Source organism: Fundulus heteroclitus, chromosome 7 (assembly GCF_011125445.2).
Source record: "Fundulus heteroclitus isolate FHET01 chromosome 7, MU-UCD_Fhet_4.1, whole genome shotgun sequence".
Classification (NCBI taxonomy): Eukaryota; Metazoa; Chordata; class Actinopteri; order Cyprinodontiformes; family Fundulidae; genus Fundulus; species Fundulus heteroclitus.
In genome coordinates, this window is record NC_046367.1 from 3,108,704 (window position 1) to 3,128,504 (window position 19,801).

A 19,801-nucleotide genomic window follows, 5' to 3' on the forward strand; every position below is an offset into this window, starting at 1 on the left:
ATTCAGCTTTTTCTGCAAATTTTCAGCTTTTTTTCTCCCATAGGAAATGAATGTAATTCACTAAAATTCCGCTCATTACTGTGAATGCAGTAGGCATTCACAGTTATTGAGATCCTCTTTCGCCTTTTTACTGTTTAAAGTTTGATTCGCTTCTCCTCCTACAGTTTTTCTCCGATTTCAACCATTCAACTTTTAAACTATTCAGCTTCTTCTGGAATCGATGGCTATATCTTTTTGTACTTTTAACTTTTATACTTTTTAAAATATTCAGCTTTTTCTGCAAATTTTCAGCTTTTTTTCTCCCATAGGAAATGAATGTATTTCACTAAAATTCCGCTCATTTCAGCTGCTTTTTGACAGCTTACTGCTTCAGCCTACTTTCAGCGAGAAACGCCATTCAACTTTTAAAATGTAGTGATATCTTTCAGCTATTATGGTCTATTTCAGCTTTTTCATATCTTTTACCATTTTCATATAGTACCTCCTTAAAATAATTTAGGCTTTTCAAGAAATTCAGCAAATAACATGCGTTGCTATGGTCGTCAAGGAGGCAGTTATAGAGTGCGCACTCTAGAAATTCAACAAATTCTTCTTCTCCGAACAACTTCTTCTCACTCGCCCAATTTTCAACCTATCTACATAAATTATACATCAAAACGTAGAAATTTTTGTCTGGATTCAGGAAATGTAACCCTCATAGGTGTAGCATTTATGGATTTTTCGCAAATCACCTCAGAGCGACACAAACCCGAAACCTCCCCCATTCATTTCCTATGGAGCGGTTTTGAAAAATGACGTCTGAAAATCCAAAACATCACACGTTTTCACATCGTCGCTACTCCTAAACCGTTTGATGTACAGGCATGAGACTTTCACATATGAATGTCCCAACCCTTCTGGCACTCACAAAACAGGAATTTTGTGGATAACTGTTACGGTTTTTCCGCAGGAACAATTTGTTCGGGAGTAGCGAATTTGCAAAATCCTGAAGACGCTTTGGATCTCCATCACCCCAAATGATCCACTTTTTTACATCGTCGCGATGCCTACACCGATTTTTGTACAAACATAAAAATGAGCAACATAGTCCTCAAAAGCCTGCTGATACAGTGAAATAATTGTTTTGATATCTCTTATACTTTTTCAGCTAGAGCGATTTGTTCGGGACTGTTTTTAGAGGATTTTGGAAATTCCTTAAAAAACCCCTTTAGATCATAATTTTTTACGCCTTTATTAAACTTTTTCCAGCAAAAAACGATAGCTTTTCTTCTTCCCCTATCCGTTACGAACTAAACGCAGAAAAAATTACGTCTCTACCATTTAGGGATCAGGAGATATGAAGCGTTGTTTGGGGCAAAGTTCTCCATTATAATCCAATGGGACTTATTGTGAGCAAAGTCTCTGCACTTCGGTAGACTGGCCGCTGCAGGTGTGTGAGTGAGTTTCCATGACGACGGAACTCTGAGGGCCAGAGGGAGAGGATCAATTGAGATGGAATGGCAACTTTCGACGCTCACCGCAGTTGCTGTGATTAATGTAGGAATCTGAAATTCGTACACAGTCACTTCCTCTTGACATTTTAAAATTTTCAAGTGACTTTCAGCTATGTGTCATTTTTCTGTCCCATTTTGGATTTCACATGCTTTCCTATTGGGCCTTTGCTTCCAACAGGACCTGGCATGATGCCCAGACACGACCCAATTGGCCAATACAGCACCACCCACCTGTGGGAAATGGCGCTACTGACCATTTTGGTCAAATATTGAGTTCTGGGCCCAGATGTGGTGAGGCTGAGTTGCTAAAGGAGGCCAATCTGACCCATGAACTTTGGTGACCTTTGGTGACATTAAGTATTGGCACCCCTTTTTGAGGCACTTCCCAGTACAGGATTTGGACCAAACTGACAGAGTACAATCACCCGGTGATCCTGAGCACAACCATGTTAGCGGCTAATGGTTAGCATGTTGCTAATTGGAAGTAGCTCTAGGAAGCTCGGACAAACTTCTGCTTTACAGAGTCTGTACCTCCTTTATACAGAATGCTCCACAATAAGTTTGGGCCTCGTCACGTAAAGCATCTCCAAGTTAGGAGGTGTCAAACATCCAATGCTTTTCAATGGGGGGCAAAACCCCTTATACTCCTAGAAATGCAGGCCCACATATGGCAACAGTATATTCAAGTTTGAAATTCTACTTATGCTTTGTTAAACGATTCAGTGTTTAGAATGAGTTAGGAAATGTTTGGTGCCTTTCCCTCAGTTTTTTCTTCTTCTAATAATTCAGCTATTGTTCTTTCATGTTCAAATTCTTCAACTCTTTCAAATTCTTCAACTTTTTCAACTTCTTCAATGCTTTTCAGCTATTTTTTCTCTTCTTCAAAGATCTTCTGCATCTTTTGCTTAATCATTCAGCTATCTGCATTCACAGTGCATTTTCGCAGGAAATGCAAATTTTTCTAGTTTCAGCTGCTTTTTGACAGCTTACTGCTTCAGCCTACTTTCAGCTAGAAACACCATTCAACTTTTAAAATGTAGTGATATCTTTCAGCTATTATGGTCTATTTCAGCTTTTTCATATCTTTTACCATTTTCATATAGTACCTCCTTAAAATAAATTTGGCTTTTCAAGAAATTCAGCAAATAACATGCGTTGCTATGGTCGTCAAGGAGGCAGTTATAGAGTGCGCACTCTAGAAATTCAACAAATTCTTCTTCTCCGAACAACTTTTTCTCACTCGCTCAATTTTCAACCTATCCACATAAATTATACATCAAAACGTAGGAATTTTTGTCTGGATTCAGGAAATGTAACAGTCATTGGTGTAGCATTTGCAGATTTTTCGCAAATCACCCCAGAGCGACACAAACCCGAAACCTCCCCCATTCATTTCCTATGGAGCGGTTTTGAAAAATGACGTCTGAAAATCCAAAACATCACACGTTTTCGCATCGTCGCTACTCCTAAACCGTTTGATGTACAGGCATGAAACTTTCACATATGAATGTCCCAACCCTTCTGGCACTAACAAAAAAGGAATTTTGTGGATAACTGTTACGGTTTTTCCGCAGGAACAATTTGTTCGGGAGTAGCAAATTTGCAAAATCCTGAAGACGCTTTGGACCTCCATCACCCCAAATGATCCACTTTTTTACATCGTCGCTGTGCCTACACCGATTTTTGTACAAACATAAAAATGAGCAACATAGTCCTCAAAAGCCTGCTGATACTCACAGTGAAATAATTGTTTTGATATCTCTTATACTTTTTCACCTAGAGCGATTTGTTCTGGACTGTTTTTAGAGGATTTTGGAAATTCCTTAAAAAAAACCCTTAGATCATCATTTTTTACGCCTTTATTAAAGTATTTCCAGCAAAAAACGATAGCTTTTCTTCTTCCCCTATCCGTTACGAACTAAACGCAGAAAAAATTACATCTCTACCATTTAGGGATCAGGAGATATGAAGCGTTGTTCGGGGCAAAGTTCTCCATTATAATCCAATGGGACTTATTGTGAGCAAAGTCTCTGCACTTCGGTAGACTGGCCGCTGCAGGTGTGTCAGTGAGTTTCCATGACGACGGAACTCTGAGGGTCAGAGGGAGAAGCTCCATTAGGATACAATGGCAACTTTCGACGCCCGCTGCAGCGGCTGTGATTAATGTAGGAATCTGAAATTCGCACAGTCACTTCCTCTTAACATTTAAAAAATTTTCAAGTGACTTTCAGCCATGTGTCAGTTTTCTGTGCCATTTTGGATTTCACATGCTTTCCTATTGGGCCTTTGCTTCCATCAGGACCTGGCATGATGCCCAGACACGACCCAATTGGCCAATACAGCACCACCCACCTGTGGGAAATGGCGCTACTGACCATTTTGGTCAAATATTGAGTTCTGGGCCCAGATGTGGTGAGGCTGAGTTGCTAAAGGAGGCCAATCTGACCCATGAACTTTGGTGACATTTGGCGACATTAAGTATTGGCACCCCTATTTGAGGCACTTCCCAGTACAGGATTTGGACCAAACTGACAGAGTACAATCACCCGGTGATCCTGAGCACAACCATGTTAGCGGCTAATGGTTAGCATGTTGCTAATTGGAAGTAGCTCTAGGAAGCTCGGACAAACTTCTGCTTTACAGAGTCTGTACCTCCTTTATACAGAATGCTCCACAATAAGTTTGGGCCTCGTCACGTAAAGCATCTCCAAGTTAGGAGGTGTCAAACATCCAATGCTTTTCAATGGGGGCGAAACCCCTAATACTCCCTAGAAATGCAGGCCCACATATGGCAACAGTATATTCAAGTTTGAAATTTTACTTATGCTTTGTTAAACGATTCAGTGTTTAGAATGAGTTAGGAAATGTTTGGTGCCTTTCCCTCAGTTTTTTCTTCTTCTAATCATTCAGCTATTGTTCTTTCATGTTTAAATTCTTCAACTCTTTCAAATTCTTCAACTTTTTCAACTTCTTCAATGCTTTTCAGCTATTTTTTCTCTTCTTCAAAGATCTTCTGCATCTTTTGCTTAATCATTCAGCTATCTGCATTCACAGTGCATTTTCGCAGGAAATGCAAATTTTTCTAGTTAGATCTTGCATTACTCTTTTATAAAAGGAGGAATCTGAAAGTTCAACATTATCTGCAGCAGCATTTCTCTATAATTCTTTCCCATGTGTGTCTCACCTTACAATTGTCCAACAGTTGAAAAATCTCTGCAATAGAAATTTATCATCATATGTTTCATGGCTACTGTGACACGGTTCATCTCAATTTATCTAGCACACAGGGAATTGTACTAAAACCTTTCAGAAACTTCTTACTGAACCAGCTCTAAAATACTTCACATTTTTCTAAAAAGTCCAACAGAAAAACCCTTAAGTTTGTAAAAGAAAGCTCTACTATATATATTTGCAGAATAATGTTGTGATATTAATAAGAAGCAGCCCTATGTACTTCTTGTCTTATTTTGAAAAGCTCAGCTAAGAGAAAGGAAGTGTGTGCATGCCCCTCGCCCACACGGAGTTGTGATTGGTTGCTATTCAGGAAGTGGGTGTAGCCCAGGGCGGAGACAGGAAGTAGTTCTGTGAATCGGTTTCAGCTTGACGTGCATCAACCCAAAAGACTTGTAGTTGAATGCGCCCTCCACCTGAAGCGAATAGTAATTCTAACCCCATTAATTCTTGATTTTTTTTTTAATCACTTCTGCTTGTTTTAACAGACAGCTTTTGTAAGCGACCCTAGTTGTATCTTATGTCCCCCTGTTTGAATCTTGTTTGAAACAAACCTTTAAACTGTAGTATGCTGTGAGCAGTAACTCATTGTTGCTTATCGCCCCCTGACCATGTAAGAAGCTCCATACTGCTCTAGATCTTTAAACCTTTTTCAGTCATTCAACATTAGTTTAATTGATAATACATCCAAGCATAATTATATCCCCAAGTAAATCAACCCTTTAACAAGTATCTAGTTCTTGTTCTCATGTGTTTAGTTTATCCTTGAAAAACTTTAAGCAGACATTACTCCGAGTGATTTTCTTACAGTTTCATTCATTTATTATTATTACCGTTGTGATCTTATATCACCCAGTGATCTATAAATCCTTATTTTATGTTTGCACCGTCTTGTCCCAGCAGATTAAAAATTCCCATTGTAGAATTTGCTTTTTTGTTTCATCAATCACTGTCTGTTGTGAGTATTGAAGAAATTGTGCAGTTCCTTTTAAACCCTCTTAAATATTGACCACCCATTGGTAAATGATCAGCTTTAAGTTTTGCCCTTCTTCTAATTCTTTGTTTAGCCTTAGTATCTGCACCTTAAATTGACGAATAGTGGAATTCTTTGTATAAACACTTCTCTGTATCCGTATTTGTTTTGGCCTCTATAATTTTGTTTTTTGCATTTTAAGTGTGAACCTGGTCAGGATAGAGAAAGTCATCTCTGATGCTCCTTTTTGCAACCCCAGCAAACCCAAAAACAAAAATGTTCACTGTCAGTGTTAGGTTACAGGTAATCCCTGTGGGAACACGAAGTCGTCTCCTTTGTCCAACCTGGTTCCAAGCGCCTGGGTCATCGAAACACTCCACCACCTGCGACAAATCTTTGACATTTTCAAACCACAGCAGCCATTCCTGGGTGTCCCACACCCTATGTCTGTGAACTGTCCCCTTGTCGTAAGCCCAGGCTTTCAGTTTCTCTCCTGTTAAGTGTCCCCCTTTAGAGCCCATTTACCCCAAAGAGTCCAAGAGTGTGTTCTAGGTGCGTTTCCTGAACGCCAACCTCTCCATGTCATGTTCATGAAACCTTGTAGTTGAATTCCATCACCTGTGAAGCAAAGCAGTCATGCATAGTCCTGTTCAAGATGTTTTTTAGCACAGCAGGTGTTTCACTGTCCGGTGCCATTGCAGCTCTGATGTTCCTCAGAGCCAACCTTCATGCATTGATATCATGTTGAAGCTGTTATCCTCCTATCATCATCTTGTGTCCAGGAGTCACTTCTGCTGTCCTGACCAGATACCAAATGTCCAACTAATCTAATTGACCTCATTACTTTTCTGCATGTACAAGAGGACGATCGTTAGATTATTCTGGTCTAAAAGACCACTAGGTTAATAGATGGCTAAACTATGTTTATGTGTTTTTTTCTTCTGGATGTTTTAACATTTAGTTAAAGAACAACTATTGTGCTATTTTGTGTTCAAACAGATAGTTGTTAAGTCTCCTCACACCTTTTAGGTAACTGCGTACAATTCCAAACTATTTACACTGGTGCTTTAATCCCTAATTTACCCAAGTTATTTATTAGAATAAGGCAATATTATTCTAAACTTCCAGTTTTATCCATTTAAGTCCTTAACCTTTGTGGTGCTTTACATTCTAATTATTATGTTCTTAGTTGCGCCTCTGCATACTTTAAGATACCCAGTAAATGCTGTGCTCACAATTTCTCCTTCGCTTGAACAAGGTTAAAAGGTTTAGAGTTTATTCTGCTTATATTGAAAAATGAGCTTGCTCACTCGTTCGTCCATTCGTTTATGCTATTAAAGTAGGCATTACAGCAACAGTTAACTTTTTCTCCCACTAGTTTTTTCATGATCATAATTATCGCTAATTGATGTAGATGTGTGTGTGTGTGTATATATATATATATATATATATATATATATATATATATATATATATATATATATATATATATATATATATATATATATATAATTTTTTTTTTTCATGTCGTCTAAATTGCATACATTGTTCTTATCCATATTCCTTTTACGATTAAACGGCCCCCCTATGTATCCCACTCCTTACTTTAATCACCAATACTCATAAGTTGTTGAACCTGTTTAGGTTTAGTATAATTACTTAAGCTGCTCTATGCTCTCATCCCGTAACTTAATATTTTGGTGCAAAATGGATGTCTTTTAGCGGTTTCCCCCCATTTCTTCTCATGCATGATGTATTTTATGAAGCTTATTGTATCTTAAAGGTGCCTCTTTGAATCTTATTCAAAACCCCTTGTGGGGTTAATAAAATTCCAAAACACATCTATATGTATTTTAAATTATTTAAATAAAAACTTTGTTAGAAAAGTAAAAGAAAATCCTTATCTTTGCAAACTCTACCAGCTTTGTTTCCAGACCAGTACCACTTGTCCGAATGCGTTTGACCCTCTTATCGCTCGCTAATAACAGCTCTGACTTAAAACAATTAACATCCTAGGGGTTTAATAATAATCTTGATTGCTTTTAATCTGAAAGTTTTCTTCTAAGCGCATTCCGCCAATGTGTATGTTTCTACTGTGTGTTTTGTGTTTTAATTATGTGCAGGAAAATCTGATGTGAAATGCAGAAGGGGTGTCTGCCAACTCATCTTTGTTTCGTGTTGCGGTCCATTGAAGGTTATCCGATGCCTCTGTCTTTGCCCCTGCAATTAGTTGTCCCTTTTCAGTCCTCATGTCTCAGTTCAGCGCCACAACATCGTTCCAGAACGAACATTGTCCATAAATCTTCTTTCTCCAATCGTTGTGTCTGAAACCACAAGGAATTCTGCCAGCATTTTGCCAATATGGATTTTGTCCAAAATCAAATTGTCTAATACAAGAATTGTCTATCTTCATCCGTAGTGTAGTGTACATAAGTTGAAAAGAAAAATTAAAACAAAAATTACAGTAAAACTTTCTCAAAACAAAATCAACCACATCGTTCCCTCTGAAACTAACTATTCTAAAAAAGTTCTTCACCTTTACCCCAGATCTTGATCCCTTAAAAATTTATCCAAGCAAAATATTTTACAGACAGTTCAACCTCTTTGTATAAGTTCAATAATAAAAAACATTTCTCTTAACCTTGTAGCATCACATCCCCCATTAAACCTCTATGCAGCTTCTGCAAAAATTACTGATTTTTTGTCCAAAATTTGATTAAAAACTGGATTAGGCAGGAGTCAAGTACATCACCTTTTTTCTCCGTCCCCTGGACCACTGTGGCACCGTTTGGTACTCACTTGTCTCTGAGAATGCCTAAGAAAAGAGACTAAAATCTCTCCGTTTGCACATTCCAATTATATATGACCAGGTTTCCTTGCAAGAAAAAGGCAGAAAACAGGATAGAAATGTTAATGTGAGTCAGTAGAGAGGGCAGCAGTGGGAAGGGGTACATGAACAATTTCCAAAGCCATCTTCTTACCGCTAGAAGGATACTGAATACTGAATTGTACTTTATAACTAAATTTGCCTTGCCTTGCCTAGAAGGTCTCGATATTACCTGTCATAAGTTTGTTAAACTTAGCATAATTTAGTCACTTTTGTCAATCCCTGCACGTCCATTTTAGATCATGACTTCTTACCATACGGCCTGAAAGAGCTCACTTTCCAGAGTTTTCTGTTGGAACAAAGGTGGCTTTACAGTTTCATCTCACATCATCTGAAAGAAGTAACTCAGAGAAAAACAATTCTGTTAGTGTATTAGGTGACAAAAGAAAACCTGGTCTTTTTAGTGTCTTGGTTCTTAACGTGATGTGTCTAAGTTCTTGGTTGGTCCAGGGGAGGTAGGAATCTCTTGTTCCTCTTCTTTCAGCATTTTGTATTAAAACTTCTCCTCTTCTTAAATTATCTGCCGAACAACCTTAAATGTTGTCACTTTTTTGCCACTGGTGATGCAAAAATTAAAGCAAAGGAATCACTTAACAAAGAAATAATCAAAATGCACAAAACAATAAAAACCCGAAAGTAAAAAGTCTCCCAAGGAGTGCAATCTGTGTGTTCCAATATTTTATAGCATTTTTTTGATTTCTTTCTAGCTCTTTTGATCATGCAAACTTAGTTATTAATGCTTTTCAATCTTAATTGGTCAAGGGTGAAACTTTAAAGCAACCATTTCCTCTTTCAGTGTTTTGAGCTTCTGGTGTTTTTCTATACATGATAAGAGTTTTCCCCGTAATTCAGCACATTGAGAAAGCTACCCAGAATTTAACCCTTCAGAAGCTGGCTTTATTTTATTTTTTCCCTCTGACATAGTTTTCGTGCCCCCAGGCCAGAACACACAGACCCAGCCTTGCCATAACATTCAGATGTTTACATCATGGTCAGATTTGTTTATCATATCTATTGTCCTGTTTCAGGTTAAACTGACCCTCTGAGGCTTGCCTCAGCTCAGCATAACTAATAACATCAGATGATTTTCTAACTGATGACATGCTTAATGTGGCCTTGTGATATCTTGACACTTCTCAAAATTTCTCATTAGCTGCATTCAAATCCCAAGTAAAAAGAAATAAAATAAATTAATAGAGAAGCCTTAGAAAAGCAACCATATTTAGTCCCATACAGTTTGTTTAAAGCACAGTTTGTCTCATCTATTTAAATAAAAAATCATGTATATCTTAATGCCCTTAAATTCTTCTCTTAAGGCAGCTGTAAAATCCTTAGTTAAAAATCTCCCCTTAAACATATCCCATCCGGTTCCATTTCTCCCAAACAGTCTCCCATATGCTCCCCATATGCTGTTTGCCATTTTATTAATGTTCTAAAATTACAATATAAAAGCTTTTACTCTGTTATTATTTCAGCTGTCATGAATTCATTGACAAACACAAGCCAAACGCAATCTAATAGCATAACTGAATACAGCCCCAACGCCCCTGTTTGCTGTAATGCATAATTAAGCTCCAAACTAAAAAAAACCTTTATCCCCAGTCCCAAGTATTTCCTACAGCCCTGGGATATTTTCTGTTTAAGACACGTTAGCATATCTCAGTGTAAAAATTTAATTTGGCCAGATATTTAATGTGGGAAGAAAACAAACTGTGTTATTGAAACCTCTCCATACCTTTCTTCAGCTTTTAGTTAACATAGTTCATGATTAAAAACGTCATTTAAATTACGGAGCTGCAGTTCTCCCAAACCAAATGAACATTCTGAAACCATGAACATTACTTCACACAGACGAACGTTTAGTTACATACGATACACAAATACATACATACAGTAACATAGAACTGACGACATTCAGACAAACAAACACACGCAGGCCTTTACTTCTGACTGGGAGGAAGGGCTGGTCAGAGCCTAACGACGGTTTGAGGACTCGTCCCCCCTGTCTCAATGGTCCCATGTATTTTCCGGGGACATGGCGCAATATGCTCCCTAAATTCAGGGAACTCACGTGGAGCCATTAGAGCGTTCATTTGAATGGGCCGCCAGGGCTCATGAAAGTCCTTAGGAACACATGCAATACTGAACATTGGCCACTGGATGGCAGCCTTACCTTACGTTTTTGAGAATGTCAGTAGGGTCCACTTGGTGACAGGAGGCTATCAAATGGGTTCTATTGGGTTAGGGTTAGTACTGGTAGTGCAGTATATGGAATTATTGTGTGTGTGTGTGTGTGTGTGTGTGTGTGTGTGTGTGTGTGTGTGTGTGTGTGTCTGTATGTGTGTCTGTGTGTGTGTGTGTGTGTGTGTGTGTGTCCATTATGTTGTAAAGTGTGACATGTGGTAATTAAACGTGTGTTAGACCAAGTGTTTTGGTACATGCAGTCCAATGTATCAGTGTGTGTGTTATGGATGTTGGTTCTCCAGGACCCAGAGTCTGTTCCAGGACCCTGGAGGTTGCTCCAGGACCCAGAGTCTGTTCCAGGGAGGGGGGTGTTATTGGCTTAGCCACACCCCTTAGCTTCCTATTGGTCCATTGATAATTATTCCTACGTCATCTGTGACGTCATTGACCATTGTAAAATTGAGAAAAAGAAACTAGGTAAGGCTGGTTTCCAACCCCGCTCCTTTGGGTGGGAGCCAATGTTGCTAACCACTCTGCTACACCCCTTAGGCCCTATATATAGGGCTCCGGTGCTCCTTACATATGTTAAGTGCTGCCACCTGTAATAAAGTGACCCCCTAACCTAAATGCCGCCAAGTGTCCCATTCAGTGTACTGCGGATTGTACATAATGTTAAATGCTGCCCATTGGCCTATGTATAATCCTGCCTTTTGGCCTATATTAAAATGCTGCCTACTGGCCAATGTATAATCCTGCCTTTTGGCCTATATTAAAATGTTGCCCACTGGCCTATGTATAATCCTGCCTTTTGGCCCATATTAAAATGCTGCCCACTGGCCTATGTAAAATCCTGCCTATTGTACATATGGTAATATGTACAATACGGTCCCATATAAAGTCCCGCCAAGTGTACACACTGCCATCTGGTGGCGGTTTAACGGTACTACAACCCCTAACTAAAGTTTTGAGCCATCGGGGACTATTTATTTGTGATTTTGGTGAATTTTCACTTTTTTGGGGGGCTGTAGCGGGGGTCCTGGTTGGCTTTAAAAATATGGGACTTTTGGCAGATGGGAGACGAGGGATGGGGCTTTCATAGCACTACACCCAAATGTCCCTGTGCCATTTGGTTAGCCCACAATTGATTTTTGAAAATGGCCCTCGAGTGCTGCCCTTTGTACAAAAAAACACCTGTCACCCTAATTAGGGTTAGGGCAGCTTCTTTCAAAATGCCCTGGGTAACCACACGTCCAGCACAAGGGCATATCATAATCTTTGGTTGGTCCCTTTCTATAATTTCTGTACTGCGGTGTATCTCTGCTGGGAATTTGTCCCCATGGAGGACTCTGATACATTTGAAATGGGACATCTGGAGGGAGGTGCCCCATAAACTGGTTTGCACCAAACACAGGTTATAGTTATTGCAGTGTTATTACACCAGATTATAGTACAGTGGTATTGTAAAGTCTGACAGCAGCAGGGATGAATGACCTGCGGTAGCGCTCCTTTTTACAAACAGGGTGTATAAGTCTGTCACTAAAGGAGCTGCTCAGCTCCTCTACAATCTGGTGCAGGTGGTGAAAGGTGTAGTCCATGATAGATTTAACCTTTGACAACACCCTCCTCTCCGCTACTTCCTCCATCGAGTCCAGAGTGCAGCCCAGAACAGAAATGGCCTTACTCACCAGCTTGTTCAGTCTCTTTCTGTCCCGCTCTGCGCTGCCTTTGGCCCAGCAGACGACAGCGTAGAGGAGGACTGAGGCCACCACAGAGTCGTAAAAAGTTTTAAGCAGAGGCCTGCTCACTCCATAGGACCTCAGCCTCCTCAGGAGGTGGAGGCGGCTCTGGCCCTACTTGTACAGAGTGTCGGTGTTATGAGTCCAGTCCAGTTTATTGTTGACGTGAACACCCAGGTATTTGAAACTCTCCACAGTTTCAATGTCCTGCCCCTGGATGTTCATGGGAGAGTTAGGTAGGGGTCTTCTCCTGAAGTCGATCATCATCTCCTTGGTCTTACTGGTGTTTAGATACAGGTGGTTCTTCTCACACCAGTCCACAAAGTTCATGATGACCGACCGGTACTCCAGCTTGTTCCCCTCAGACACACAGCCCACAATGGCCTAGTCATCGGAGAACTTCTGGAGGTTCACCTAGAACACTGGAACACTGTCCGTGTTGTAGGTGAAAAATAGCGCTTTAACTAGTCCGACAACTCCATAACACTTTACACTACAATCATTCATTCACCCGTTCACACATTCACACTCCTGAGCTCCTGACTGTCCTGAGCTAAGTTAATAGCCACAGCTGCCCTGGGGCAGACTGACAGAGGCGAGGCTGCCATACATTGACACCACCGGGCCCTCTGACCACCGCCAGCAGACAATTCGGGTGAAGGGTCTTGCCCAAGGGCACAACTGAAACGGTTGACGCGGTAATTGAACCGTCAACCCACCAATTGCAGGGCAGACTCTCGGGATTGCAGATGATGAAATACTCAGGATTCATTTTAGCTGGGTAATAGAAATTCTGGGGCTTTAAATCTCGGGGCTTTCAGTGGAAAATGGTGTTATGTAGCAAAAATGTTTGTGTGAATATCTTTGACATAATCTAAGAAAAAAAATTACCAGGCCCTGTGCCAGCCTGGCAAGGTCATCGTTTCATTTTCTGAATGGAAACAGTTGTTACATAGTCTCTCCAGACACCCAGGATGCACAAAACCATTTTTAATTAATATAAAACTTCTGCTATTTGACTTTTTCTATAATTAAAGACATTAGCCATTATAAAAAAAGTTAAAATGTTTGTTTTTTCAGCAGAAGTTCTGCAAAAACTGTTCAACAACTTAACAAAATAGAAGATAAAACATTTGTTTTTACTTTTCTGAGTTTAATAAGATATTATATCTAGAATTGCACCGCTCAGGGTGGCAGCACGATGATGTAGCTCTGTAACTTTGATTGAGATCATTTCTTTATTTCAAAATTTAATTCCTGCTTTTCTTGGAAGGAAAATGCTTCTTGGACAACCGTTTCTTCTTTTATTGGATGTTGTGCAGCTTTTCTATATTTTGCTCTTTTGTTATGATACATAATCATAGCAAAAGGGTGGTTTACAACAGGAAGCAGCTGATTACCATCACAAAAGCAGAAATAATCCGACAACTGAAGCCAGAAATCTCACAGGATTTGAAAAGGTGTTGTGGTTGCAGAGCAGGAGCAAAGAGGTGAGAGAGTTTGCATTGTGTATGCATTTGTTGTGATTTGCCTGCTACCCTTGCCAGGCCTCTGTTGCAAAAGAAATTCTGAAGCTTAATGGGACTTTCTGGTTAAATAAAGGTTAAATAAAAAAATAAAGAGAGGAGGAAGTTCAAACTATCTCTGCCATCCATCATCATTGGCAATCTGAGATCATTAGCTAACAAGTTGGATGAACTTCAAGCCCTGACAAGGACTCAGCAAGAGTATCGGTAATGCAGTATTATGTGTTTTACCGAGACATTGCTGCAGGATCATATCCCCAACTTTAACATTTCTCTGCTGGGCTTCCTGACTATATGAGTAGACAGAGCAGCAGGAAAAGGAAAAGAGTTGGATTGGCAGTGCTTGTCATCAACAGATGGTGTCACCATGCACACGTTACTGTTAAGTGTCATCTCTGCAGTCCAGATATTGAACTATTGGTAGTAAGTTTTTGTCAAGAGAGTTCACCAGTGTTGTTTAAGTGGTTGTTTACATTCCAACCTCAACTGTTGCCGGCAATGCATGTGATGTCATCAGTTCCGTTTTCGCCAGGATACAGACACAACACCCCAATTGTTTTGTAGCAATATCCGGTGATTATAATCACTACACTGCCAATGGTTCAACAGTTTGTCAGCTGCTCTACCAGAGAAAACAAAACATTGGATTTGTTTTACACAAATGTCAAGGATTCATATATTTCCAAATCAAGACCTCCTCTTGGTAAATCATATCACAACGTTGTTTTACTCTGCTCAGATTATAAACCCTGTTGTGCAATTATACACTGTTTAAAGTTATTGTCTGGTGGTAATCAGCTCCTAAGATGATGTCAGGACAATGGTTGAAAGGGATGAATTTGAGCACTAGTGATCTTTTAACAGCAAACTCTGCACATACATAGAATAAAGGAGTGACAACTTCTTCAAGTTCAAGAATTTATTAACAAAAATAGAATGCACATCAAGAAAAACATTACTATATAATGCTGTTTATCTGAATTAACACTATATTTCGATTAACAAATCCTCTCTACTAGGCAAGTGAAACTTTACTAAACTAATAAGATGAAGATAAAAAGAAAGCTAAGCTAAGAAACTATTTACATGCTAAAACAGAACAAAAGACAAAACACAGTGGTTGATCATAATCAGAATAATTCAGTGAATCTTGTTCACTGCAGATCTGATTCAAAGAGCATGGAATGGAGTTAAATTAGCTTAACTAATTTAGAACATTTGGTCACCACAAACTGTTGCATGATGGCATAACAATGATTATTCTCCAAAAGAAAAACAGGCACTTGTTTTGTGCAAATCTCTACCTACATTTTGGATGCAAAATAAGTCGATGGCTCTTGTGGATCAAAAGATACATGCAAAAATGTACAACTTACTCTGTGAGGTCGTATACGACCTCATAAACCTTGGGGGCAGGGTTAAGGTAACTCTTCCCCCCAACACCCAAATGAATGTGGCCCCACTAAACCTAATCGACGCCTTGGTCTTGAACATTGCGTCTAGTCGAAAGAAAAGTTGTGGACCATTAAAAAAAAAAAAGGTTCTCAGTACATCAAATTCCTCTCTTTGGCTGTAAAATAAAAAAAATATGTAAGTACGATACACACAGACACACACATTTGCATGATTTTGTTCTGTATGTGCTCAAAAATAAACACTTATATGATTCTGTTCATTTGTATTTTCAGACACCATGAAGATTATTCACCAAGCTCATGGAGCAAAGGTATCTATCAGACTGAAAGTCAAACGCTGCTGCATCGAGAGTGTTTTTTTTTCAAAGCACACATGATTTTCTTTAAAATGTATATGGGGATGTTATACTGTTGATATGGAATATTTAATTTAAAGGAAATAAATGTTTGTGTTGACAAAAGTCAGATATATTCATTTACTCTATAGTGTCAATTTGCAACACACATAGTTTGTTCCCCCTTAAGAAGAGGCAACAAACCGTCCGTCCGTCCGTCTTCTTCCGCTTATCCGGGGTCGGGTCGCGGGGGTAGCAGCTTCAGTAGGGAGGCCCAGACGTCCCTCTCCCCAGCCACTTGGGCCAGCTCCTCAGGAGGAATCCCAAGGCGTTCCCAGGCCAGCCGGGAGACATAGTCCCTCCAGCGTGTCCTGGGTCTTCCCCTGGGCCTCCTCCCGGTGGGACGTGCCCGGAACACCTCTCCAGGGAGGCGTCCAGGAGGCATCCTGACCAGATGCCTGAGCCACCTCAACTGGCTCCTCTCGACGTGGAGGAGCAGCAGCTCTACTCTGAGTCCTCCCCGGATGACTGAGCTCCTCACCCTATCTCTAAGGGAGAGCCCAGACACACTACGGAGAAAACTCATTTCAGCCGCTTGTATCCGGGATCTCGTTCTTTCGGTCACGACCCAAAGCTCGTGACCATAGATGAGGGTAGGAACGTAGATCGACCGGTAAATCGAGAGCTTCGCCTTTCGGCTCAGCTCTCTCTTTACCACAACGGATCGGTAAAGCGCCCGCTTCACAGCAGACGCTGCACCAATCCGCCTGTCGATCTCGTGAACAAGACCCCAAGATACTTGAACTCCTCCACTAGGGGCAGCACATCCTCCCCAACCCGGAGAAGGCACTCTACCCTTTTCCGGTTCAAGACCATGGTCTCGGATTTGGAGGCACTGATTTTCATCCTGGCCGCTTCGCACTCGGCTGCGAACCGCTCCAGTGAGAGCTGTAGATCACGCCCTGATGAAGCCAATAGGACCACGTCATCCGCGAATAGCAGAGACGCAATCCTAAGGCCACCAAAACGGATCCCCTCAACACCTTGGCTGCGCCTAGAAATTCTGTCCATAAAAGTTATGAACAGAATCGGTGACAAAGGGCAACCTTGGCAGAGTCCAACTCTCACCGGAAACGAGTCCGACTTACTGCCGGCAATGCGGACCAGACTCTGACACCGGTCGTACAGAGACCTGACAGCCCTTATTAAAGGGTCCGGTACTCCAAACTCCCGGAGTACCCCCCACAGGATCCCCCGGGGGACACGGTCGAATGCCTTCTCCAGATCCACAAAGCACATGTAGACTGGTTGGGCAAACTCCCATGCCTCCTCAAGAATCCTGCTGAGGGTATAGAGCTGGTCAGTGTTCCACGGCCAGGACGAAAACCACACTGCTCTTCCTGAATCCGAGATTCGACTATCCGACGGACCCTCCTTTCCAGAACCCCTGAATAGACCTTACCAGGGAGGCTTAAGAGTGTGATTCCTCTGTAGTTGGAACACACCCTCCGGCCCCCTTTTTAAATAGGGGGACCACCACCCCAGTCTGCCAATCCAGGGGAACTGCCCCCGATGTCCACGCAATGTTGCAGAGCCGCGTTAACCAACACAGCCCCACAACATCCAGAGCCTTAAGGTACTTAGGGTGAATCTCATCCACCCCCGGGGCCTTGTCACTGAGGAGCTTTTTAACAACCTCGGCAACCTCAGCACCAGAGATAGGAGAACCCGACCCAGAGTCCTCAGGCTCTGCTTCCTCAATGGAAGACGTGTTGGTGGGATTAAGGAGGTCTTCGAATTATTCCGCCCACCGACGCACGACGTCCCGAGTCGAGGTCAGCAGCACACCACCCCCACTGTAAACAGTGTTGGTACTGCACTGCTTCCCCCTCCTGAGACGCTGGATAGTGGAAGCCGTACGGAAGTCTTTCTCCATGGCCTCTCCAAACCCTTTCCACGCCCGAGTTTTTGCCTCGGCGACCAGCCGAGCCGCCTGCCGCTTCGACTGCCGGTACACATCAGCTGCTTCCGGAGTCCCACAGGCCAAAAAAGCCCGGTAGGACTCCTTCTTCAGCTTGACGGCTTCCCTCACCACTGGTGTCCACCAGCGGGTTCGAGGGTTGCTGCCGCGACATGCACCAACAACCTTGCGGCCACAGCTCCGACTAGCCACCTCAACAATAGAGGCGTGGAACATGGTCCATTCAGACTCAATGTCCCCCGCCTCCCTCGGGACGTGTTTAAAGTTCTCCCGGAGGTGGGAGTTAAAGTTCCGCCTCACAGGGGACTCTGCCAGACGTTCCCAGCAAACCCTCACAGTGCGTTTGGGTCTGCCAGGTCGGACCGGCTTCCTCCCCCGCCATCGGAGCCAACTCACCACCAGGTAGTGGTCGGTGGAGAGCTCCGCTCCTCTCTTCACCCGAGTGTCCAAGACATACGGCCGCAGATCAGATGAAACGACAACAAAGTTGATCATTGAACTGCGACCTAGGGTGTCCTGGTGCCAAGAGTACATATGGACACCCTTATGCTTGAACATGGTGTTTGTGATGGACAATCCATGACGAGCACAGAAGTCCAACAACAAAACACCACTCGAGTTCAGATCAGATGGGCCATTCCTCCCAACTACGCCCCTCCAGGTCCCACTGTCATTGCCCACGTGAGTGTTGAAGTCCCCCAGCAAAACGAGGGAGTCCCCAGGAGGGGCACTCTCCAGTACCCCTTCCAAGGACTCCAAAAAGGGTGGGTAATCTGAACTGCTGTTTGGCGCATAAGCGCAAACAACAGTCAGAACCCGTCCCCCCACACGAATGCGGAGGGAGGCCACCCTCTCGTTCACCGGGGAAAACCCCAACGTGCAGGCACCGAGATGGGGGGGCAACAAGTATGCCAACCCCAGCTCGGCGCCTCTCACCATGGGCAACTCCAGAGTGGAAGAATGTCCAGCCCCTCTCAAGGAGACTGGTTCCGGAGCCAGAGCAGTGCGTCGAGGTGAGTCCGACTATCTCTAGTCAGAACCTCTCAACCTCGCGCACAAGCTCAGGTTCCTTCCCCACCAGAGAGGTGACATTCCACGTCCCAAGAGCCAGCTTCTGCAGCCGAGGATCGGAACGACAAGGTCCCCGCCCTCTACTGCTACCTGAGGCAACAAACCAGTGTTTAAATATTGACAGCCTGGTAACATGACCCTGCTCTGTTTTATCTGTTTTCCAAAGTTGTCATCTCACTAAACTGCAAAAAAATATGCCTGCACAGTCCTACTAGGCATGCTAAATTGTTTCTCCGTTTAAAGCTACAGCTATTCTGCTTTTTTAGCTGAATTAGTAACATCTTGTGAGTGATATCTGGCCTGGCTTTCTATTCACACGCGACACTGTCCTGGAGTGGGTTATTGACTGGGCTACTATTGCAAACAACATTGTGCTCCGCCCACACACTGTAGAGTCAGAGTTAAATTTCTTATAATGCGAGATTAATGCACATGCTTCCATACTTTTTGAACCTTGTCTGCAGTGTAGTTTGAACTTTATTTCGTTTTGTTTCTTAAAAAGTCTGTTAGACTGCTTCACCCAGGTGGGCTAGCAATGCTCCTTCACTTAAACATAGCTATTGGCTAAACTGTTATTGTGCTCTGTCTACCTCTAGACTTGAAAACTGGTTCACAGCTTATCTGCGTTTCACTCCTTGGTAAAGCCACTAGTGGAGCTACTGTTGCCATTGACCTGTTACTTTTCTTTCATATGGAATAAACTCCTACATCAGTTCTTATGTGGTCTTTTTGTGTGTATGCTCTGTCTTGTTAAACTCCCAGTTGGTCTTGGACGATTCAATGCAATTAAATTTTATTTATATAGTGCCAATTCATGAAACATGTCATCTCAAGGCACTTTACAAAGTCAAATAATGCCCAGTCGACTGTGGGAGCCATCATACCACGACAGAATTTGCAGTCTACACTTCATCTTTGATAAATTTCAACTTAATTTTACATTAGTCATTGTTGTACTTAAATAATTCT

At 42.0% G+C, this 19,801-nt stretch overlaps 1 protein-coding gene across 2 annotated transcripts in view; it reads left to right on the plus strand.

The window, feature by feature from the left end:
• Positions 1–19,801, plus strand: part of c7h2orf76 (chromosome 7 C2orf76 homolog) — a 60,109-nt gene that overhangs the window by 12,877 nt on the left and 27,431 nt on the right. For both annotated transcript variants that reach the window (XM_036138763.1, XM_036138762.1), the window contains one exon: positions 15,719–15,756. In XM_036138763.1, the coding sequence (XP_035994656.1) occupies positions 15,719–15,756 (38 nt within the window). The remainder of the gene's footprint in view (positions 1–15,718; positions 15,757–19,801) is intronic.